Consider the following 25,888-nt stretch of genomic DNA (forward strand, 5'->3'; position numbering starts at 1 on the left):
AACTTCTGACGCTAAAAAGAATGGGAGTAACAGGTAATGAGAGAGAAGATATGAAGAGAGGGAGATATATAAGAAGTTTGGAGAAGGTTTGAGGATTGAAGTAAAGTTTTTCCGAAATTAAACCTTGTATTTATAAGAAAAGCGGAGACGGTTCAACGGCGCTAGTGGCCGACCACCACTGGAGAAGCATTTAATGTTTTGGAAAAGCGAATCGACGGGACGTTCCGGTCACTTAGAGCGCCTACGTCACGGGAATGACATCATCTCAAGGGCTACGGAGAATTGAGGCTCAGGTCGTTTCTTATCATTTTATTCTAAGAAATGCAGGGACTATTTGTATGCGGTCAAAATCATGTGTCCCCGATTTTGTAGGCTCGAGGGGTCGCATAGAGAACAAGTTCAATATAGACCAAGATCGAGCTCGAAGGCAAAAAGCGAGACTTGAATATCTAAGTGCTCGAGGAACATCGGAGCCGAATATGGCTAACCTCGAGATAATACCGTTATGATTTTATAACAGAAAGGGCGAGATTCCCGCGATGGCCCTAAGATCGTGGCGTAAATTTCGGAATAAATTTGTACGAGTTAGTATGGATTTGTACTAGGCGGTTAGACAGCTGTCCCAATAAGATTCCTTACTGTAAATAGAAATGTACATTATTTAGGGTTCCCCTACTATATAAAGGGGACACCAATCATTTGTAACATTCATTTAATCATTGGCAAAAGAATATACTCTCTTACTTTCTTGCTCATTACTCATCAGAATTGTCTCTTAACTTTATTGTCTTTGTACCGACCCAAAATCCACTAAGGGTCATGATGGCGCCGGACACCACTATCAGGGAAGCCAACCATAAATGCTTAATTTAATCCTTATCTTAATAGCTTTGAAAACCGAAATTTTCCTTCAATTTAGATAGTAAAAGATAATATTTACGAAATTAAATAAAAGAATGTTTAGAAATAAATATAGAATACCCTATAATCATCCCAGAACCCGGTATCACAAGTACATGAGCAATTTCTGGGAAATTATATAATACAACAACCGTCCGGAATATAATATTGGACGGAAGTAAATACAGTAATCTGAAAGAGACTCTGTTGGCTGCGGGTCGTCTCGAGAACTGCAACTCACCTAAGTCTCCGTATCAACCATGCCGCTACGCCCGCTAGGCCACTAGAGATGCATGTGCCTGTGCAATAAAAATGCACAGCAAGTATAGTATGAGTACGAAAATAACGTGTACCCAGTGAGTATCCCGTCTAATCTCGAAGAAGTAGTGACAAGAGGTCGACTTCGACACTTACTAGTGGTCCAATAATAATATTTGTAAGAATGGGAGGAGATCATGATTTATAAAGCAATTATAAACTCATAAAGTCGGATAGCAGGTAAACAACTTCTCAAATATTAATGGGTTCCAAAGATTTACTTTTCATCATCTTTTATCAATTTATCTCCAACTAGGAAAGGCAAATATCAAAATTTATAAATCCCAGGCAAATAATACAAGCATGCACATATCATGCCAAGGTCGTACGACCCGATCTAACATAAATGTAAAATGTGCAATGCCGAGGGTCTAACGGCACGAACCATAGATGCATCTATTACCCCGCTCGTGAATCATACATGCGACGCAGACAACATAACTAAAAAAATACCCCGCTCGCGAATCATACATGCGATGCGGGAACACATAGATACACACATTCAAACAACCAATTAAGAATTTATCGGGGAACATTTATTCAAATAAAAGCCAATTCTCTTTTAATGATTTTAGAAAATGAAGTTTAATCCTTTTAGAAATTCATTTACCAATTCGATAGGATTTAAGCAATTCAACTGTCAATAAGATTACAAATATTCCAAGTATATCATGCTTTTGGGTCCAAGAATATCAATTTTTTAGGTTTTCCCTCAAACCCCAAGTTCGATCAATTTTCATGCTCAAATCCGTAACAAAACCATGTATTTGACGTCTAATGAGTGGGAACAACTTACCTTGACGTAGATGAAGAAAATCTCTCTTCCAAAGAGAGCTCATTGCCTCCAGCCTCTTTGCACCTGCGGTCTCATGACCGCTTCTACGGTTCCGCAGGTGCGGACCAAATGCGGCTTCTGCGGTCCAGGGCTCCCAGCCTATTCCCGCTTCTGCGTCCTCTCCTCCGCAGGTATGGTCTCGCTTCTGCGGCGAAATGACCGCATATGCGGTCCCAGCTCTCCCCCACCAAAATTGCATCTGCGACCCTATGGCCGCTTCTGCAGCTCCGCACCTGCGGCCAAAACCTCGCAGGTGCGGTTACACCAGATACCAGCTTCATCAAACCTTCTCCAAACTCCATTTCTTTGATTCGTTAACCATCCAGAATCCACCCGAGGCCCCCGGGACCCCAACCAGTCCCAAAAGACATTACGGACTTGCTCGAGGCCTCAAATCATATCAACCAACGCTAAAATCATGAATCGACCTCCAATCCAAGCTTAAGGAACTTTAGAACTTCAAACTTCTACATTCAATGCCGAAACATATCAAATCATGTCCGATTGACCTCAAAACGTTTGCACACAAGTCACATTTGACATTACGGACCTACTCCAACTTCCGGATTCGGAATCCGGCCCCAATATCAAAAAGTCCACTTCTTGTCAAACTTCTCAAAAACCTTCAAATTTCTATCTTTAGCCAAATGACTCCAAAATTATCCACGGACCTCCGAATTCACTTTCGATCGCGCTCCCAACACCAGAATCACCATACGGAGCTATTCCCAGACTCGGAATCCCAAACAGACATTGATAACACTAAAATGCATACCCAAACTTATGAAATTCTTCCAAAAATGCTAACTTCCACAATGGGTGCCGAAATGTTCTCGAGTCTTCCAAAACCCGGTCTGGACGAACGCCCAAGTCCGAAATCATCATACGAACCTGCTGGAATCTTCGAATCCTAATTCCGAGGTCGTTTACTCAAAAATCCAATCTTAGTCAATTCTTTCAACTTAAAGCTTCCGAAATGAGAATTCTCTTTCCAAATCAACTCCGAATTCCCCAGAATTCAATTCCGACCATGCGTACAAGTCATAATACTTGAAGTGAAGCTGCTCATGGCCTCAAACTGTTGAACGACGCGCTAGGGCTCAAAACGACCGGTCTGGTCATTACATTCTCTCCCACTTAAACATACGTTCGCCCTCAAATGTGCTAAGAATTGCGCTGGAGTTGTCTGAAATCACTGTTTAACACCTTGAGCACCTACCCGTGCTACCACAACTCAGCTGGGCACCCTAGCTCGATCAATCTGAAGATATATTTTTCCACTTAAGCAAATAATCCTTAGAGCCCAATTCCAACATCCGAAATTCTCTGCCAGGCCTGTTTCCAACATACGCTCATCGTATTAATCACTACACGCTGCACCAAAACATGACTGCATACCTTTGCTGAATTCACACCTTGCACCACTTTACTCACAGGACCACAATAACATTCTCTGATCAAATTAGTCGAAATTCCACGAATCTGATGCTCTCAATGCATCTCATGACCTATATACATCTTGCTCTGACTCTTACAATACCACCATGATGGAAGATGCGCGTAGAAATTCACAACCAACTGTCGAATCAACAAATCATTGGGGCTATACTTATGACAAGAATCATTACCTCCTTCTGAACCAAATAATGGTATTTGCTCTTTAATATTCTTCATATAATCCGATTGCACTGATCTCAGTTCCAATAATCTCATCTCACCCAGTACAAACTACTCAGGTAATAAGCCACCCAAACATGACCAAAAGTCTCATATGATGCCACAATGTGCCCATAGGCTACCAACTCGAACTTGATACAAAAGGAAAATGAACTCTGGAAGGGACTACTTAACTCACACAGCTAGTACGAGCTTTTGTTAGAAAAAATGGGAAACAAAACACATAAAAACAGATATAGGGAACTGTACTCAACATCACACTGTTGCGGCGCGCAACCCGATCCAAACAACATACCCATGGCGGGGTACCACCCGATCCACACATAAGGAGATACACACCGAGCTAGATTGCTCATTACAACAAAATACCAAATATCGGTCACAAGCACGCTAAGTGCATAATACCATCCCTAGGGAGACATATAGCGCCATAAGCTACAAAACGCAAGCACAACTGAGGTGTGATATACGATCTGAATCTCAAGAGTCATCCTGCTCATATAACATCATCTCTACGCGGAACCTCAACACATAAGAAATTCACCAAGCCATCTCTCAAGTCACACGGCGCAATATATCATCACATGAAATAGCTAACGACGAAATAACACCCTGACTACTCTTCCATAAGGAGCGCATTGGTGAAATGAACACATCTGGCCTGATATAGAGCCCATATTCACATTTAAATCCATCTACAGACCTCAAGCTAATTCTGATCACACTGAACTAGGCTAATAACCTTTCAAAGGTCCATAATAACCCCCCTTTTCACATAACACACAAGAACAACCATCACAACCGGAGTAATCCTCCATAGTCCACAACCCAATAAACCGAGTTCCCTCCAGGCATCAATTCTCAAATTAACAACATCACCACAATCTTCATACTTGGTTTAACTCTTCAATCGATCAAGTGACTACATGCCATACTTATACAACCTTCCCATGGGGCACTCTCCCACGACCTTCCATAACAGATAACAGGTCTGCACATCCAAACCACCGGCCACACTAACGCTGAAAAGCGATCAAGAATCCTTAACCAAGATGCGAAGCCTTTTTCACAAATCATCGATCTCAGGCGACGTTGAAGACAATGCCAGCTTACTCTAAAGCATTCAAAACCCCTTTCCTGATCACCCGAGTCGTGACGTCCTTGCCAACACCGAACTGCAATCTTGATCCTCACTTTTAAATTCTATGCCACTCACTGCACCCAACATACCAATATTCTATAGAACAAGATTTTCATCATAACTCCAGAACCACTAATAGATTAATACCTCATCATATAGAAACTTTTAACTTAACTCCTTTAAGAAGAACCATAGCAACACACAAGTGAATTCTCATAACCGTAGAATATGCAAATCTTCAAGTAGTGGCCTAGGCCACCACAACCCTTCCGGGATCCGCCTACACATAACATGCCATAATACTTGAATACTTCCAAACAATATCAATTATGGCGGCCGTCGAGCCTCGCATGCACCGCCATCACTATGCCAATTCAACCATGGCTAACCAATCTATCTTCTTCTAATTCATCCTTAACTTTTCTTATAGATAATAATAGCTTCATTCCTTACATCACCAACCTGAATCTGCACTCACCTTGAGTGACCCTAATCCACGAGACCACCATGTCTCCAAACCTATGAATCATTTCATACCCCCTTGCACGCTCATTCGCATCTTCAACTGATACACCCGTTCTTATAACTCCTTTACAAATCCAAAGTCTTTTTCTCCTTTTCCCTCCAATGCTACATTGCAAGTCAAAACATCAGAGAATATTCTGAGCCTCTTATCATAAGCTACTACAAAAGCTTGATTCCTAACCATAATTATAAGCTCGAGCTCATTAGGCACCACACTTTAACTTTTGAATCCACTAGGATCGTTGTTGAGAGCCACCCGCTCCGACTTGGTCCCGAATATAATCAACCCCATGAATCTCCTAGCACATGAATACCCTCTCAACAAAGCACACAGCCGAATCACTTCCCTTGAAACCGCATCTATACAAAGCATTAATCCTGAACCTTCCCCCAAGTCTAAACATGGGTCAATAAGGCCATCCCCAGCACACCTTTAACAATTCCTTTGCTCAAATTACAACTTATTCTTTTTTCCCTCAACTGAAATAGCCTAATAATATGCTAAAATCAAGAGATCTCACCAATAGACGACCATGCAATCCAACCGTAGGTCGTGGGACTCTCCCACTTAGCTTGAAGCCACTATTACACAACTCTGGAACCCACTTAGATTCAATCTCTCTTGTTGACATGACCTTGCACAATCAACCGTCAGATTCCTTGAAATCCTTCCGTTAGCACTTCATGAACACTCTGAATCCCCATCAATAACCACATATTCGACCTCTTATCGGATGACTAGTAAAATCCTTAGCAGAAGCTTCGCCAGCCACACGACCGCTAACCTGCTCATAGGGAATAACCCACCAGTGGAAATCACTTTTCATCATCTTCCAACGTCGCTGCACGGGGTACAATCACTACGACATCAATTACCCCTCCGGAGCCCGTGCTCCTTCACCAGCTGTACAAGTCCATTCACTCCTCATGGACATCAATTAAATGTGCGACCATATCCTTCCATCCCAAGTCATGTTGTATCCTTCTTCATATCAAGCAACTCTCTTTCGTCATATCTAATCTCCCGCCGCGTAATAGCCAATACTTCAAATTAAATCCGTAGACCCCAATCACCAATCACTAAAATTCCCATATCATTCCAAACTCTCCTTAAGGTGTGTAGTCATCCTACCACAAAACCCATATGCAACTCCGCCACTCTCCCACTTTGGAGGAACTCACTCCTTTAATCAACTACTCGACCTTTACTTCTTATACCTGGCCTTCTAGAAATTTTAACCACCGCCTGACACTCCCCACATGTCCTTCCTCATCCTTTGTTGCTCAGTTGTTGCCTTAAATAAAATCTATCTTCGTAGCACTTGAACCCACAAATAGCTACTAACTTTAAACCTTTCCGAAGATCATCTTTCTCAAGCCATCAACATTAGAAACACTGATTCAATCCTAAACCACCGCACCCCGCGATCTCTAACAGTCGTTTCTCCAATATTATTTTACAATATCTTGCCCCAAAGGCGAATTGCAGAAGACCATAACACTGGCGAACTTAACACATTCAATTGAGGATGACGACACCACATCGTAGATGAAAATTCCACCGTGCTCGAAAATACCAAGTCTCGTTACTTCCTCCACCCAAATCTGGACATTCATAGGCCAATTGTTTTTCCTTCGCTGGAAATAAGATACTAAATATCGGAACCACGCACTGAGTAAACCTCCTTTCAAGTCATTCACTACCCCAGCACATAGGCAAGAACCTTACCAACACGTCCATACTGTGCGACAACCAATCATGAGCAATCATAGAAATCTGTGCATAGACTCAAAGCTCTCAAGGATACTGTTACTGAGCTGAAATGACAAGATATCCTTCCGCAAGGCAACAACAATAGCCCAATCAACTATGCAGGGAGAAACATCCAGCACCACATTGGTATTACCATTAAAATTCTTCAATTCTCGATATATAATAAGCGTTTCGCGTCGCATAAGATTGAGTAGGAAGGAAACAAAGGCATAAGCCTCAAAGGAATCAAATCGCACGATGAGGAATCAAGAAGGGAAGTACTCCTAACAGCCTTGTAGCCTCCCGAAGATAAGTATAGGCGTCTCCGTACCGATTCGTGAGACTCTACTAGACTTGCTCATGACTCGTGAGACCTAAGGGAACCTAATTCTCTGATACCACGTTGTCACAACCCAAAATCCACTTAGGGTCGTGATAGCGTCGGACATCGCTGTCAGGCAAGCCAACCATAAATGCTTAATTTAATCCTTATCTTAACAATTTTGAAAACTGAAATGTTCCTTCAATTCATATAGTAAAAGATAATATTTACAAAATTAAATAAAAGAATGTTTAGAAGTAAATATAGAATACCCCATAATTATCCCAGAACCCGGTGTCACAAGTGCATGAGCAATTTCAAGGAAATAATGTAATACAACAACCGTCCGGAATACAATATTGGACGAAACGTAAATACAGTAATCTGAAAGAGACTCTGTTGGTTGCGGGTCGTCTCGAGAAGTGCAACTCACCTAAGTCTCTGTATCAACCATGCCGCTACGCCTACTAGGCCACTAGAGATGCATATGCCCGTGCAACAAAAATGCACATCAAGTGTATTATGAGTACGAAAACAACGTGTACCCAGGGAGTATCCCGTCTAATCTCAAAGAAGTAGAGACGAGAGGTCGACTTCGACACTTACTAGTGGTCTAATAACAATATTTGTAAGAATGGGAGGAGATCATGGATTTATAAAGCAATTATAAACTCATAAAGTTGGATAGCAGGTAAACAACTTCTCAAATAATAATGGGTTCCAAAGATTTACTTTTCATCATCTTTTACCAATTTATCTCCGGCCAGGAAAGGCAAATATCAACATTTATAATTCCCAGGCAAATAATACAAGCATGTGCATATCATGCTGAAATCGTACGGCCCGATCCAACATAAATGTAAAATGTGCACTGCCGAGGGTCGAACAACACGAACCATAGATGCATCTATTACCTCGCTCGTGAATCATACATGCGACGCGGTCAACATAACTAAACAAACACCCCGCTCGCAACTCATACATGCGATGCGGGCACACATAGATATACACATTCAAACAGCCAATTAAGAATTTATCGGGGAACGTTTATTCAAATAAAAGTTAATTCTCTTTTAATGATTTTAGAAAATGAAGTTTAACCCTTTTAGAAATTTATTTACCAATTCGATAGGATTTAAGCAATTCAAATGTCAATAAGATTACAAATATTTCAAGTATAGCATGCTTTTGGGTCCTAGACTACCCGGACTTACACATAATAGTAGCTACGCACGGACTCTCGTCACCTCATGCATACGTAGCCCCCACAATTAGGAACACATATTTAATTAATTCACCTATGGGGACAATTCCCTCTTACAAGTTTAGAAAGGAGACTCACCTTGCTCCGAAGATCCATAATTGGCATTCCACGCCCTTTCGAAGACTCGAATCGATGTACAATGCTCCAAAACTAGTCAATAATTATGCAAATCCATTAATATATGTTCAATTACTCATTACAATCCAATTTATAACAATTCCTAACCCCGATCGAAAAGTTGACAGAATTGCCCTCAGGCACACGTGCCCGGATTCCGAAATTTTTCGAAGATTAAGTTTACCCATAGCCTCACGAACTCAATTATATAATTCACTCTAAATTTCATACCCAAAATCGTGGTCAAAATCCAAGAATATCAATTTTTTAGGTTTTCCCTCAAACCCCAAGTTCTATCAATTTTCATGCTCAAATCCGTAACAAAACCATGTATTTGACATCTAATGAGTGGGAACAACTTACCTTGACGTAGATGAAGAAAATCTCTCTTTCAAAAGCTCCAAAATCGCCCAACCCGAAGTGAAAATGGGTGGAAATGAGCCAAGACTCGATTTTTAAAGAGAGCTCACTGCCTCCAGCCTCTTCGCACATGCGGTCTCTTGACCGCTTCTACGGTCCCGCAGGTGCGGACCAAATGCGGCTTCTGCGGTCCAGGGCTCCCAACCTATTCCCGCTTCTGCGTCCTCTCCTCCGTAGGTGCGGGCTCGCTTCTGCGGCGAAATGATCGCATCTGCGGTCCCAGCTCTCCCCCACCAAAATCGCATCTGCGACCCTATGGTCGTTTCTTCGGCTCCGCACCTGCGGCCAAAACCTCACAGGTGCGGTTACACAAGGTACCAGCTGCATCAAACCTTCTCCAAACTCCATTTCTTTGATCCGTTAACCATCCGGAATCCACCCGAGGCCCCCGAGACCCCAACCAATCATACCAACCAGTCCCAAAAGACATTAAGGACTTACTCGAGGCCTCAAATCATATCAACCAATGCTAAAATCATGAATCGACCTCCAATCCAAGCTTAAGGAACTTTAGAATTTCAAACTTCTACATTCAATGCCGAAACATATCAAATCATGTCCGATTAACCTCAAATTTTGCACACAAGTCACATTTGACATTACGGACCTACTCCAACTTCCGGATTCGGAATCCGACCACGATATCAAAAAGTCCACTTCCGGTCAAACTTCTCAAAAACCTTCAAATTTCTATCTTTAGCCAAATGACTCCAAAACGTCCCACGGACCTCTGAATTCACTTCCGATCGCGCTTCCAACACCAGAATCACCATACGGAGCTATTCCCAGACTCGGAATCCCAAACAGACATTGATAACGCTGAAATGCACTTCAACCCAAACTTATGAAATTTTTTCAAAAATGCTAACTTCCACAATAGGTGCCGAAACATTCCCGAGTCTTCCAAAACCCGGTCCGAACATACACCCAAGTCCGAAATCATCATACGAACCTGCTGGAACCTTCGAATCCCAATTCTGAGGTCGTTTACTGAAAAATCCAATCTTAGTCAATTCTTTCAACTTAAAACTTCTGAAATGAGAATTCTCTTTCCAAATCAACTCCGAATTCCCCAGAATTTAATTCCGACCATACGTACAAGTCATAATACCTGAAGTGAAGCTGCTCATGGCCTCAAACTGCTGAACGGCACGCTAGGGCTCAAAACGACCGGCCGGGTCGTTCCAGTCTTTATTTTACTGTTCTTGTTGACCTACCTCGAGGCCACCATAACTCGAGGTCAAGACTTGCTTAAGCACTGGTTTAATTCAGCTTACTTTTTTAATTTTCACGTTTGATTTCTTGGTTATTAACTACTATTAAATTAAATCACGTATCTTTAAAACCACAAACAAATTTAATTGTTACTCGTATTTTCAGGGTAAATAATTACAATAAGAATAAAAAAGATTTATCTTTTATTTTTATTATAGGAACCGTAATTTCTTAATAATTAAATGGTAATGAGGAATGACTTAGAATTCTCAAGTAGCTTTTTAATAATTTTTACGTTATAATATACTGTTCTAGTGACTGAATAAATTTTGGAATCTAGCTTTCAGCATGATGCCTACATATTATCTTGCTCTTGCCCTTACATTTGGAAATCAAACAATGCTTCAAGAGGCTAATATCTTGGCAACTTTGTCTTATGCTCCTGAGAAGTCAAAATAAACTTTTTGGAATGTGTTTAACCAAAAAATAGTTTTTGTGGTTAAAACAAATAAAAAATAATTCGAGTTTCTAATAATTAATTTTATTTTAATTTTCCGTGTACAAAAGAATTGAAAATAATGAAAAGCAATATTGAGAAAATAAGGGAAAATAAATCTTATTGATTATTACAGTTTCCTTCCAAAGGGAAAGAATATGATCTTCCGACAGCACAATATAAAATACTCCATCCGATCCACAATAAGTGATCAATTTGTTTTGGGCACACTCATTAAGAAAATACTAAATTCTAGACGAAAATAGTTAGTATGTAAACTACCCTTTATTAAATGTTGCTCCATAGTTATATATAGTAGCACTTACTTCTCTTCTCAAATGTGAGGAGTAAATGACTTTTTAGGGATACCTACATAAGGGTAATTTTGGAAAAATAAATTGAATTGTTTCTTGAATATATAAATAGACACTTATGTTGGATCAAAATAAAAAAGTAAATTGGTCACTTATTGTGGGTCGGAGGGAATAGTAAAATTATATGCAATTAATAGTATAGCTTTTGAAATTCCTTGATAGGACTTACTAGATATGGTAAGGGAATTTATATAAGGGTACAATTTGTAACTGTTTCACCCTACTTAATTCAAGCCCATTACTAATATTTATTATATTAATTACTCGTTACATGGGTGATTCATAACGGTTATAGTAATAACAGTCAATCGCGCATAATCAAGAATTATGCTGATTTCTTTCCAGATTCGTGTTTATTAATGATACTTCCATCTTCATGGCCTTTAGTTATCCATTCTGCACCTATTTCCTCTTTTCCAAAATGTTAGGTACAGTATCTTTGTAGACTATCCCATGAGCGTTTTATTTATGCCTTCTCTAATCTTCATTCTTCTTTATCGTTTGACTCTTATGCCATCTATCAACATATCATTAGTTCATGTGGCGAGTCTATTTTTCCACCACTACAGAATGTTCTATCAGTTCTTAGTCGAAACAATTTTATAAATTTTGCAGCATTTCATAAAAAAAAAGGCAGTTCAATATACTAAGTTTCTGTTATGCAAGGGGACTTAGACAAAAATTTAAATAAATTAAGTCTATTGTTTGCAATTGTTGTTGTTGTTGCACTTTTTTCCGGAGGCTTAATTCACTTACTCGTTGTGAGAGAATGTTAGCCTCCGCCGAAAACCTTAAAGTAGCAAAATCCATTATAAACTCCTTTAAAAATCATTGCGTGTAATCACAATTCTAAGTTTACATGTGGTTTTACTCTATCCCTAATATTATTTCGGAATTTCCAAAATACCCTTGTATAAATAAAACCCTAACCCTCTCCCTACCTTCATTCTAATACTAATTGTGTTTTCAGACTTTCCTCGAAACCAACAATTCTGCTGCCAACCTCAAGAAACAATCATGTTGTGATTATTTTTTTTCGAAATTAATTTTTGGCCATAAAATTTTTAATTTTTACTTAAAAATAAATTTTAAAATTTTTTAAAATTTTGAAAAACTCCAAAAAATTATTTTTCAAAATTTTAACTTAGATCACTCACAAAAATTCAAAAATAACCCAAAATTATATTCACGTCCAAACAAAACTCTTATTTTTAAATATCAATTTCATTTAAAAAAAATTCACTTTTTTCGAAATTTTACGATTCTTATGTCCAAACGCTCACTAAATTCGTTCATCTTCTTTATTTTAAAAATTTTGTTTGCCCTGTGTTATTAAAAGAAACCTGGTAGACGTATAAGTTTTTAGCGGAGAACTAATGTACTTGATGCATAAGTTTTTAGCAAAGTGCCAAATATATTAATTATTATATAATAACTTATGAGTGTATTTTAGCTTATCATAAATTAATTTAAATTCATAAAAAATAATCTTATCTAATTAAATTTGTAATAAGTAAAAAGAGAAATAAATTATTTTATACTTGATTCAATTTGGTATTCAAAATCTTGTAAAAGTCACATTCTTATTAATATAAATAACTTTAAGGTCATTTAAGTCAAGCAAGCAAAAAAAGTGCTTATCAGCATTTGTCTGTCAAATACTCAGCTGCTTATTATCAGTTTCTAACACTTTTATTCAAACATGTAACTACTTATTTTTTAAATCAGTTTCAGCACTTAAAAGTAAATTAATTAGTTCAAGATTATTACTGAAAAGGTTCTCTCACATTGGCAAAGAGAATAGTTGAGGGGCATTTGCATTTATACCCGTTTTTTGGGTCACGTTTTAACTTGTGCCCGCTTTGTAAAAAAAATTACAAGTGTACCCACTTTTTCGCGTAACTTCAGCATACGAGGCTGAAGTTTTTGTTTGTAACTGGCGAACTTCAGCTCTAGAGCTGAAGCTTTTGTTTGTAACTGGCGATTTGTTTTGTAACTGGCAAACTTCAGCAGCTGAAGTTTTTATTTGTAACTGGCGAACTTTAGCTCTAGAGATGAAGTTTTTGTTTGTAACTAGCGAACTTCAGTCTTCTTAGAGTTGAAGTTTTAACTGTCTTTCCATATGATTCGAACTTCAGCCTTCAAACAAGAACTTTGAAAGCAACAGCTATTTAACAAACTTCACTACAACTATTTATCAGAAACTGGTAGCAATCTACAAGCTTTATTTTCAAACAGTGTAGAAACAAGTTATGCAGAACACTCATAATGCAACTTAATCAAGCAAACAGTCGGTTGTCAAAAATTTCTGACCTTCATTCCTAAAGTTTCAGCAGATCTTAGAAATACGATCAAATAATTTGAGGATTCTTAAAACCAAGTATCCTATCTTCGAACAAAGGGGTATACGCAATAATGCTGTACCTTGGGTCGGGCCCGGGCCAAATGGGCCGGGCTTATCGGGCCTGGGCCTGGCGGTCCCGGCCTTCACGGTCCCGGGCTTCGTGGGCTCAACGGGTGGAACCAGCTCGTGACGGGCCTAAGCCCATATGGTCCTGGGCTAAACGGGTCGGGCTCGTGGGCTTAGCGGGCCTAACGGGCTTTTTGATTTCCAAGTTTTTTTTTTAAGGCAATTTCTTGTAAATCATATCATGGCTATATAAATAATATATATGTAGAAATCAAATTATTAAAGTGCTTCAATACATAGAAATCAAATCATTTTTGTAAATTGAAAATAAATGGCTATTTGTGCAATATGGCCGTTGGTGGTCATTGGAGGTGGGGCCCTCATTTTGAATTTTGAAAAATCTTATTTTGAAGACTTCTATAGTATACTAGTATAGTATATAATATAAATATATAACTATATATATATATATATATAGTATACTAGTATAGTATATTATATATAGTATGTTATGTATATATATATATATATAGATTTTCTTGTAGTATATATTGTATTTATGTATATATATTACCTTATATATTTTCTTGTAGTATATATTGTATGTTATGTGTATGTATTACCTTATGTATTTTTTTGTAGTATATATTGTATGTTATGTGTATGTATTACCTTATGTATTTTCTTGTAGTATATATTGTATGTTATGTGTATATATTACCTTATATATTTTCTTGTAGTATATATTGTATGTTATGTATATATATTATAGTTTATAAATAATTGCAAGTTAAAGACCAAAAAATATTGCAAAAAGATATTCAAGGGCATTTCTTAGTCTTCCTCCCCCCAATGGAATGAGCACAACAAGGTACTAATACCACCATTAAAAGGGAAAAAAACTAAAAGAAGATATGCTAAAGTACAAGGTACACCATAATCAACATTGTATCTCTAACAAATTTCATAAATCCTTCAAGGTTCGGAGGAGGTTGCGTTGGTGGTGGTGGAAAAGAAGCTTGTTCATCACCACTTCCGGGCGAAGCAGCATCCTCCGCAATTTCCGCCATCATTTCTTCATAAGCTTCATCTATCGCCGGTTGTGATTCCGCAATTCCAAAGTTCCTTCTTTCCGAGCGGATCCAATCTCTAAACAGTACAGATTTTTCCAAGCTCTCCCTCATTGACGCTCTATGATCACCTATTTGAAGTCTTGCTTGACTGAAAGCGCTCTCTGATGCAACAGTTGAAGCTTGAATAGATAAAATATCCCGAGCCATCCTTGCAAGAACCGGGAAATATTTTTCCCTTGCCTTCCACCATTCCAAAGATCAAAAGTGCTGTCTGGATTTTCCTTTTCAAGTCCCTGCGACAAATAAACTTGAAGCTCATTTAGATGTGAAGTTTCATCATAATTATCACCTTCAGAACCCCTGAACTCCGTCCAAGATTTAAGTGCTTTTAAGCCCGCAGCTCTTTTAGATGATTGTGAACTAGACGAAGTAGGGGTTGGAACATTTGGCCTAGTATGTTCTAAGGCAAGTTGATAATCATTATAAATTGTTTGAGCATTAATTTTAATTGAGGCTTTTGCATCTGCAAGTGTAGCAAATTCCTCATTTGAAAGATCTAAAGCCTTATAAATATTTGAGTACCAAAAATGAGGACCTCCTAATTTCATTGTAGGATTTAACATTGCAGCAACACCATAAATAGAAGGGATAGGGAAAAAATATTTTTTAAACTTTTCTTTCATTGAATTTATAGCAAGTTGATAAATTTCCCCACCCTCCAAAAATTCAACAAACAAATCACATAGTGCTGCAATATAAACTAAACAGTTTGAAATAGTCGGATAATATTGCCCAGAAAATGCATTTGTAGCAATTTGAAAATGTTCTAAAAAATCTATAAGAATTTTAATATTCGTCTAATCTTGAGTAGTAAGCATTTCATCATCATCCTCAACACCTACCCGAGCATTAAACGTTGCATTAATTGGGTTTCTATATTCATATGCAACTGCTAAACTTTCGTACATATAATTCCATCTAGTCGGGCAAGGTTTAGGAACCTTTCTTTCTCTAAGGCCATATTCATCACATTTTTTAAAATATTCTCTTAGTCTACTTCTACGGTTTGAATAAAAAAGCCAATTAAGAGCCATTCTAACCTTTTCAATTTCTAAATTTAAAATTCGCATACCATCACCGACAATTAAATGATAAATATGACAAATACATCTAACATGGAATATATTCCTAAATGCAGGATTTAGTGTTGTTGTAAGTATGCCTATAGCACTAGTGTTACTAGAAGCATTATCCATAGAAATTGCCATTATTTTATCTCTAAAGCAAAAATATCTACAAATATCTGCAACAGTGTTAGCTATAAACTTACCTGTGTGACATGAATTAATTATTCTATACGCAATAATGCGTTTTTGCATTGTCCACTCCTCATCTATCCAATGACTTGTAACAGTTAGATAATCACAATCATTACCACTTCTACCAATATCAGTAGTAATAGAAATCCGATTACTTATATGAGTAAATAAATACCGCAAATATTGTTCATATTCATGTTTATATTTATAAATATCGCTCTTAACTGTTGCGCGAGGCCAACCTTTATAAGTAGGATTAAAAACTCTTCTAATATAATGCACCCAATTAGGATTAGAAGGAAAAGAATAGGGTAAGCACATAACGGTAACCATCTTTGCTAATTCTTCACGATCTCTATTAGGATCGTAATATAAAATACCTCCGGTCACAGTGTTAATTCCGGATTGAACTAGATTTGAACCTGTACTAGGGTTAACCGTAGAATCTACACTTGTCCCTTCTAGCTGCGCTTTCATTTGTAAAAATCTAGCTTTATCTCTAGGGTGTGTTTTTATGTGCCTAGTCAAACTACTCGTGCCGCTACGGTCTCCAGTATATTTATGCGCCATTAATTTCCCACAAGTTTTACACTTAGCCTTATTTTGTTCTCTTACTTGAGTAAAAAAATTCCAAACTAATGATGTTTCTAGGCGTTTAGGAGGTTCTCTATTAAAAGTAGGAGATTCTACATGTGGGTCAGCCGGTGCATCAGTTGGGTTATTAACAGGACTAGTAGGTGTATCATCTAAATCCGGTGCTTGGGTTTCATCATCATCCTCATTTTCCTCATTATTTTCTGAGATAGTTTCATTGGGATAAAGAGCATTCATAATTTCATCATCTAATCTTTCACCTGGTGCAACATTATAACAAAATTCACTATCGGTAAATTGAAAACAAGGGTGATCACTATCAAGAATTACGGGAGGAGGAGGATGTCTAGGTTGACGACTACTTTCAACTTGCTTATCTTTTCTAGGTCGGGGAGCGGGGGAAGGGTAGTTGGTTGGCCACTACTTTCACCGGTTTTATCTTTTCCCTTACCAAATATTTTTTTCAAAGAAAATGCCACATTAATTACAATTATGCAAACTAAAACACACAACAATATATTCTTAAAACTTAAGAGTTGAAACGAGTTTACCGGATTGCCGAACAACTTCTTGAAAATTGAAAATCGTTGAAGACTTGAAGACTTCAATTCACTAACTTCACAATTTTCCACGAAGTTTCAACAATAAAATAAGCAATTCTAGTAGAGAGATTGATGAACTGGTGAGTAAAAATGAAAGAATTAGGGGGTATTTATAGTTGAGAAATGGGGAAAAGTGTAATTATATAAAGTTTGGGGGCCAAATGGCTATTTTAGAAACTACCAAACGGTAAAAAAAAGCCCCAAACGGCTACTTTTTAAATATGGCCGTTGGGCTATTTTTTTTTTTAAATTTTTTTTAAAAAAATTATAGCCGTTAGGCCCGCTGGGCCGGACCAGGCCCGCCAGTCGGTCCCGGGCTAACCGGTCCCGGGCTCGTGGGCTTAACATGGAAGACCAGCCCGCCTCGGGCTTTAAGGGATCGTTAGGACCGGCCCACCAGGCCCGTTAAGACCGCGTGCCCAGTCCGGTCCGGTTCAAGACCGGCCCACAGTGCAACATTAATACGCAATTCCAAAAAAGTAAACCCATATCGTTAAAATGACTTTCCATTGTCTATAAACAATGGAGTGAAAAATAGGAAGGAGATAACTTTAAGGAGGAGAAGGAGGAGGAGAAAGAGAGCTAAAGTTATTTAAAAAGTGGGTACAAGTTAAAAGTTTTAAAAAAATGGATATAGGTTAAATGGGGCGCCCCGTGCAATTTTTACAATAATTGAACGTTGAGACAAAATGGGTTTTGAAAGGGTAAAGTGATCGCCAATGTTAGACACCATTTCGGTATTTTAAATAACTATCGATAATTTTGCCCATAAACATTCACGAATGTTCCCTGTCATGGTGTAACATAGAGCACGCTTGACTTAGCTGATTTAAAATGCTGATATACTTTAGGTGTTGAAAATCACTTTTAAGTGTTTAAGTTGATTTAATAAATAAGCAGTTACGTGTTTGGATAAAAGTGCTGAAATTAATAATAAGCCGCTGAAATTGCTTGATTAAAAAGTGCTAATAAGTTATTTTTATGTTAAAATGACTTAAATGACCTTATAACAATTTACACTACTAAAAACGTCATTTTCTTCAAAATTTTAGATTCTACATAGATTCAAATACAAAACAATCTATTTATCATGTTATTTTAATTATAAAAATGATTAGATAATATCTTTTTTTATAAATATAATTTATGTTATGATAACTATACAATCATAAATTAGAATGAGTGGAATATAAATTAACAAAAGTTAAGAAAAAAAAACCCTTAAATAATGCACATAGTATTTGTAGAGAAGAAACAAGCACTTAATATGTATTGTTTATAGTAAATAAAATTAAAACATTCAACCATTATAAATATCTTGAGCAATCAGATCATGAATTGTCATCCAAATATTATTATCTCCTTGATTTTCTATATTTTCTTCATTTGCAGTGTTGACTCTTGCGGATCTTCCAACGTCAGGATCAACACGTGGCACATATTTCTCATTCTCAGCTTCTTGGAATGCATTGTCCACCTTACATTTCTTTCTAATGTAATTATGAATCGTCACTGTAGCCAATACAATTCGGTTTTGAACACCCCTAATAGTGATGACTTTCAACAAGAGAAGTACACAAGAAAGCATTCAAATTGTACCCCAAAAAATAAAAATAAATAAGAGAAAGCATTCAAATTAACCTTGTACAACACTCTTTTGTTTTTTATACTACTATTTACTGCATCAAATCCACGTAAAAATTTATATACTATATTAAAAGCACGAAGGCTCTTAACGAAATGTCGTTCGCCTTTTTTACCCTTTAAAAATCTTTTTTACATTGGATAAAATTATAATTTAATTTACTTTCCTAATAGTTAGGACTTTGAATCTATTCAAATTTTGCTTATTAAATTGTTCCATACTTGAACTATAATTCAATATATTTGAACTAAATATTTCCTAATATTTAAAACTTTGAAATCAATTAAAAAATTTTATACTAAATTTTTCCTTATTTGAAATAAGTAAGAACTAAAAAGTCCTAAAGTTATTTACTTTGGTACTCAATCTTGGAAATTTTTTCTCAAGATTAGCTCTATTGTAGTACGGCAGTAATTATTTGAGTGTACAAATTTTATTTGACTTTCCTTTTGTGTAGAGAGTTTTGTTTTAACAATTAAAATATTATGCTCAAGGACAAGTTAGTTTGTTCACAGATACAAAATGAATTTACTTTTAAAAACATTAAGTAAGTTTTTTAATATTGAAATATATCTATACTATATTAAAAATACGAAAGTCCTTAGCGAAATATCGTTCGCATTTTTTACCAATTTGAGATAGAATTGTAACATAAATATATTGCCAGAATTCAATATTTATTTAAATTAAGGGTCAACTAAATGAGTTAAAAAAAGGGTCAACCAAATAACAATATTTTTATACTCTTTATTATATATTTATTTGAAGAATGGTTAACGTAAATATAAATAAGATAAAGGAGCTTAAAAAATATAAATCTTAGTTAAAGTATCCTTTGAAGTGCAGTGTGACAATTTTAATGTATTTGAAAATTATAACCAAAGTCGATAATGTCAATCAACATAACTTTTATATTTTTATTCATAATTAAATTATAGCCGATCATAAAATTAAGACCAATTAATTTATATAGTATAATAATCTTAGTAAAAATAAAGAAAGACTTTTTGTGGAAAGTTATGTGATTTTCTAGGTATACAATAGTATTTTCATTACCCTTTACTCAAATATTTCTTTTAGAAAATTAATGTACCAAAATAAAAATGCATACCTACCAACAAAGGTTGTGGTGGAGTGGTAAGTACTCCTTCATCCTTAACCAGAGGTCTCGTGTTCGACTCCCTGGGTATGGAGTCGCCTTTGTTAGGGAGCGCTTTACCCCCCAATGTGGGACTTTTCGGGGCGAATCCGGATTTAGTTGGGCCCCAATATTGGTACCGGACACCAGGTGGAAAACCAAAAAAAAAATACATACCTAATGAATACTATAATAAGATATAATTTATTTCAATATCCAAAGTTATTAGACTTTTTAGATCAACAAATTTTGAAAATACTTTCGAAATGACACCTAACACTTGCACGCAGGCATATATGATTCAATAGTATTTATATGATTTTTAAAAATTAATATCTATTAAAATGGATTACACGCAACAAAACGCGTATCCTAAGACTAGTATACAACTAAAAGAGTAGGAATCCTACTTGAGGCTAACAGTACAAGTCACATATGTATAACAATATGGAGAAGGCAAGTGAATCTCATTACTGCAAATTGCCGACACAAACGGGATGGAGAATTGTAGAGGCACGAGCTGTTTAGGTTTGAAGAACTGAGAGAGAGTGAAACTATATAAGTAGTTTTGTTTTAAAAAAGAAATATTTTAGGGATATACTAGTAAATATTTTGGTCAAACCTAAAGTGCTTATGTGCTGAAATTTGATAAGTTGGGGGAGACCAACTTATACTTTTGGCTTATTCTTTACTTATAAGCACCTGATTTATAAACACTTTTAATTTTACCAAACGTATAGATAAGCCAAAAAGTACTTATAAGCCAGCCAAAAAGTACTTATAAGCCAGTTTAACCAGCTTATAAGCTTAGTCAAACAGCCTCGTACACTATTATGCTTCCATTTTGGTCCATTATCCCTTATATTCTTTTTAGAACCCTTAGACAAAGAACTTACGGTCAGAGACTCGCAGGTAATTTCCCATTTCTGTTTATAGCCCTTCTATAGAGTTTGTCGTTTTAGCCATGTTCTGCTTCCCCAATATTTAATGGGAATAAACTGAATTTCAGATGTTCGATAAAATTCGTGAACCACTGTAATTGGCATATTGAAATTTCTGAAAGGCATAGAAACAGGCAAGTATAAGAGCCATAATGAAGATTATACCAAGATCATAATTCCAACTGTCCAATCAACTGCGCATCAGATTTCATTAAGATCAACTATGTTTCAATCCCGAATTATTTAGAGCCGGCTATATAAATCTTTTATATCTATTTTGGCCTATTCAAGTTCATTCATAAACCTTCTGTATCTGTTTTGCTCTATTCAAGTCCATAGTGTGTGTCTAGGTGTTTCAAACGTTCCGTCAACCTATTGCAACCCTTTTACTTTATCCAGGCATGCGACAAATTAAGGACAAATTATGAATTGTACAGAAAAGATAATAAATGACTTGAAGAGAGACTTGAATTTGCTTTGAATCAATATCCTATGCTACCTGTAATTATATACAGATTACAAATGTGCAAAGAGAAAGCTTAAAAATCAAAACTTTTTGCAGCTAAAAAATCAAAACTTTTTGTGTAATATGACTAATAAAGGAGAGGAAGAGGATGGTGTAGGAGGAAAAGAAATAGGGGATGATGACATATGACAAGTGCATTTTGGATCATGTATTGCCATCTTTCGTTGGAAATCTAGTTTACTACAGAAGACACAATACCTCCCAAGAGATGCTTCAGCTTCGAACTCGTCCTCATCTTCAGTGTCATCTGGGGTCTCATCTTCAAAGTGTTCCACTGCCACAACCTTCCCAAAGTCATATCTGGTGTAAGTGAACCCGAATCTTGGAAACACCTGTCTAAGCATTCTCTCCAATTGTTCGTCGCAGTATTTTCTCCCTTGCTTGTAAAACAACAGAGGTGCAATGGAGATTGCTGCACCTACTCCATATCCCACGCCCGTGAAGATGAATTGCCAATCATAAGAGTCATCTTGAGAAGTTGGTGGTGGTGTCAAATCTGCACCATTGCTTTCGCAACTGTTGTTGAGAGGGAACCCGCATAGGCCTCTGTTTCCTTTAAAGGAAATTGCTGAGAATGTTTGAAACTGAGTACTCGATGGGATTCTTCCAAACAATTTGTTGAATGACAAGTTCAGAACTGATAGGAACGTGAGATTTGCAAGCTCTGCAGGGATATCACCAGACAGCTGGTTCTGAGACAGGTCTAGTGATCCAAGCATATGTAGCTTCCCAATTGATTTTGGAATTGGTCCCACAAGTGCATTGTGTGACAGGTTCAGGACATAAAGTGAGCTAAGATCACCGACTGTATCTGGAATCACTCCTTGAAATTTATTTGAAGAGAAATCAATAGATGTGAAGACCCTGAGAATCTTCACAAGCTCCATCTCCATCCCTTTTATGGTTATTGTCACTGTGTCCTGATAGTATAAGTTACTTAGTTGGAAGAACCTAAATTGGATGTGGCGTCCTGACTCCATGTAATCATCTTCAACCATCATTCCTCTCCAATTTGAAAAGCATTCTGCGTTCAACATACCAGTGAAGTTGTTGGAAGCTATATCTATGATCTGGAGATTTTGCCAGCTATTTCCTGTTGGATCACACTCAAGACTTCCAGTGAATAGATTGGAGCGCAAGACTAGGACTCTCAGACTGTATGAGTTACTCAACATGCACGGGAAACTGTCAACTAGTCTGTTATTTCCAACATTCAGGACCTCCAGCAACTCGCAGTTGGCCAGCGACTTCGGCAGCTTCCCTTCTAAGCTATTCCTACTGAGGTCTAAAGTTTTTAGAGCACAATGAATTGGAAATGGATTTGGAATAACACCATTGAGTCTATTATTCCCTAGATTCAGCACTCCAAGAGTTGTATTATTTTCCAGTAGGCATGGTGGTATTGTTCCACTCAAGGCATTGCAAGACAAATCAAGAACTTGAAGGTAGCTAGCCTTGCATATGGATTCAGGAATTCTTCCGGTGAGTTCATTATTTGCTACTGAGAAAAAGGAAGCAAGAGCAAGAAAATCACCAATATCTCGTGGGATGGAATTGCTGAAATTATTGTTCGAGTAGTCCACAAAGATGGCAGAAGAAGGTGGAATTGGTAGGTCACCTTTTATACGGTTGGAATGCAAGTCAAAGACTACAAGATTGCTGGGAACATTGTATGGCTGTTCCACGGACTCCAGCTGATTAAAGGAAAGATTCAGGTGAGCGAGAGCTCCATCACCAATTCCCCAAATCCAATTTGGTATTGCCCCCCGTATTTGGTTGTCAGAAAGGTCTAAGTGGATCATCCTTGACTGATTTTGAAGATCAGGAAACTTCTGCAACCAACAAGAAGCTAGTTTCAATATGCTCAACTGGGGAAAAGTAAACGAGGTTGAATTGCTGCTACTTGTATCAATGGTCAAGTTATTGTAAGAAAGCTCTAGTCTTGTAAGGTTACTGAACTTCCCAATCAGATCAAGTGGCACTGTCCCACTAAAGAAGTTCGAAAAAAGTGAGAGGACCTTAAGCCTCTTAACTTCAAATATGGACATGGGAATCGATCCATTCAGATTGTTGTTGCTCAAATCAATAGTATCCAGCAGAGAGGAGGATGCATTGCGAAATTCTTTGACTTGGCCAACAAATTGATTGCCGTTAAGAAAAAGCTGCTGCAAGGAGGGGAGCTCAAAGATATATGCAGGAAGGATCCCGTTGAGCAAGTTGTTCCCTAGATTTATGTAGACAAGCTCTGAGAGTCCTTCAAAATGATCTGAAGACAAGTGACCAATTAGACCATTATGAGAAAGGTCTAAGTAGCGGAGTTTCTTGGACCGTTGGAAATATGGGATAGAACCAGTGAAATTGTTGGAGGAGAAATCTAAATAAACAAGATTGGTAAGGTTTGCTATTGTGGAAGGTATTGATCCACTGAAACTGCAATTTGAGAGCTCTAACCTGGACAAGTTATGAAGGTTTGAAATGGATTCTGGTAATGAACTAGAAACGTTGGTGTAGCTTAGTATTATCGTCCTCAAAGATCCATGTAGTGGAAAATTTGGAATTCTGCCACTAAGCAACTTATTATTTGTCAAGGCTAAAGTCTCTAGAGCTTGTACCTGAAAGATCTTTTCAGGAAATACTCCCTGAAGATTACAAGAACCGAGGGTCAATGTAGTCAAGTTTGTGAAATTGGCAAAATATTCAGGAACTGTGGTAGAGAGATTATTCTGGTCAAGATGGGTGATAGAAAGAAATCGAAGCTTGGAAAGTGATTCATCAATGGGGCCTGAAATTCGGCAAGTACGCAAGCTCAAGACTGTCAAGTTAGGCAAATATGAAGATAAAGATTGACACCACTCACTCTTCTGAGCTGAAAGATCAACACCATCAAGGTAAAGCTCTCTAAGCTCTGTTGAATTCTCAATGAACTGTTTCAAATTGGGATTCTCTAGTTTTAGAGGGTGAATTCCAGGGAAAAGAGTTGAGAGATCAAGAGTAACTAGCCTTGTTAATCTTGATAACATCATAGGAATTTGGCCAACAAAACCGGCATTCGATAAATTCAGGTACTTCAAGTTCGTTAAGTTGTCTATACCAACTGGTATTCCAACATTGAACCTGTTGTAAGCCAAATTTAGCTTCTCAAGATACTGAAGACTGAAAAGAGCACTTGAATTCTCAATTCCACCAGAAATTGCCTCATTATCCAATTCCAAGTTAATCACATTACCAGAGCTATCACATGTCACCCCATCCCATTTGCAACAATCACTTGTGTTCTTATTCCAACGTGCCAATTTGTTTGACCAATTAGAGTCATATTGTAGGCTGCCCTTCAACTGCAGCAACAATGATTTTTGATCATCAAGACATTGAGAGGAAACCAAGAAAATCTCATTACCTGATAAGATTTGCCAAAAGGGTATCAAGAAAAACCACAGAAAGTGTATAATTCTCATTGCATATAACTTTTATAGACTCCCATAAGACTGGAAAATGAAGTCTTGATAGAATTATAACCCATCAAACTTCTTTTTTTCCACTTTGTAAGTTCACCCTGATTCACGTTCTGACTAAAGTAAAGGAGAAGATAGAAAACAGAGTAATTGCAGGGAAGTTTGAAGAAGAGAAAAGAAGAAGAAATGATGCGAGAAATGGTCAGATGGAAAATAGAACTACTGGTTGTGTATTGTTTTCTTTTTCTACGCGTTTTTATGTCGGCTTATTTCTTTATTGTTTGGATGACTTTGACGCTACTGATATCTTATTTGTCTATGTTGAATAAATTAATCATAACCTTGACCTTTTGCATTTGTTTGAATTTATGATTGGGTATTTTCAATAACAACTTATTCCCGTTGATGTTTACGCCAAATTAATATGTAAATTATGTGTTTTGATCACAAATCTTTATCTTTTTAATCATAACTAATATTAGTGTACGCGCGCTGCGCGTATTTCCCGTCTCGTGTGTATAATTGTTGTAAGAAAATTACATAAATAATATTTTAAAAATTTTGTGTTCATTATAAAATAAAAATATTAAGCTCCTGAAATTACTAAATTGTAGATCCTATATAGCTAACTCAATCAAAAAAAATATTAAGATTCGTATTTAAATGTTCGGCATTTGAATAATTTTACATGCTTGTGTACTTTCCTTGAATGAACTTTTATGTCTTCTCTTTAGTGCTGATCTCGTGAAAACTATTGCTCATCACGATAAGCATCCTAAATGCTACGTATATAAATTTATTTTCAATTGGTAAAATTTATATAAAGTAAAA

General features: G+C 37.0%; 1 protein-coding gene across 1 annotated transcript; it reads right to left on the reverse strand.

The window, feature by feature from the left end:
- Positions 1 to 21,532: 21,532 nt before the first annotated feature.
- Positions 21,533 to 25,287, reverse strand: LOC104226105 (receptor-like protein 7). The gene has a single exon (XM_009777999.2). The coding sequence runs from the start codon at positions 25,058 to 25,060 to the stop codon at positions 21,650 to 21,652; it is 3,411 nt and encodes a 1,136-aa protein (XP_009776301.2). The 5' UTR covers positions 25,061 to 25,287; the 3' UTR covers positions 21,533 to 21,649.
- Positions 25,288 to 25,888: the final 601 nt, after the last annotated feature.

The sequence above is a fragment of the Nicotiana sylvestris genome, chromosome 7, assembly GCF_000393655.2.
Source record: "Nicotiana sylvestris chromosome 7, ASM39365v2, whole genome shotgun sequence".
In the NCBI taxonomy this organism is placed as follows: domain Eukaryota; kingdom Viridiplantae; phylum Streptophyta; class Magnoliopsida; order Solanales; family Solanaceae; genus Nicotiana; species Nicotiana sylvestris.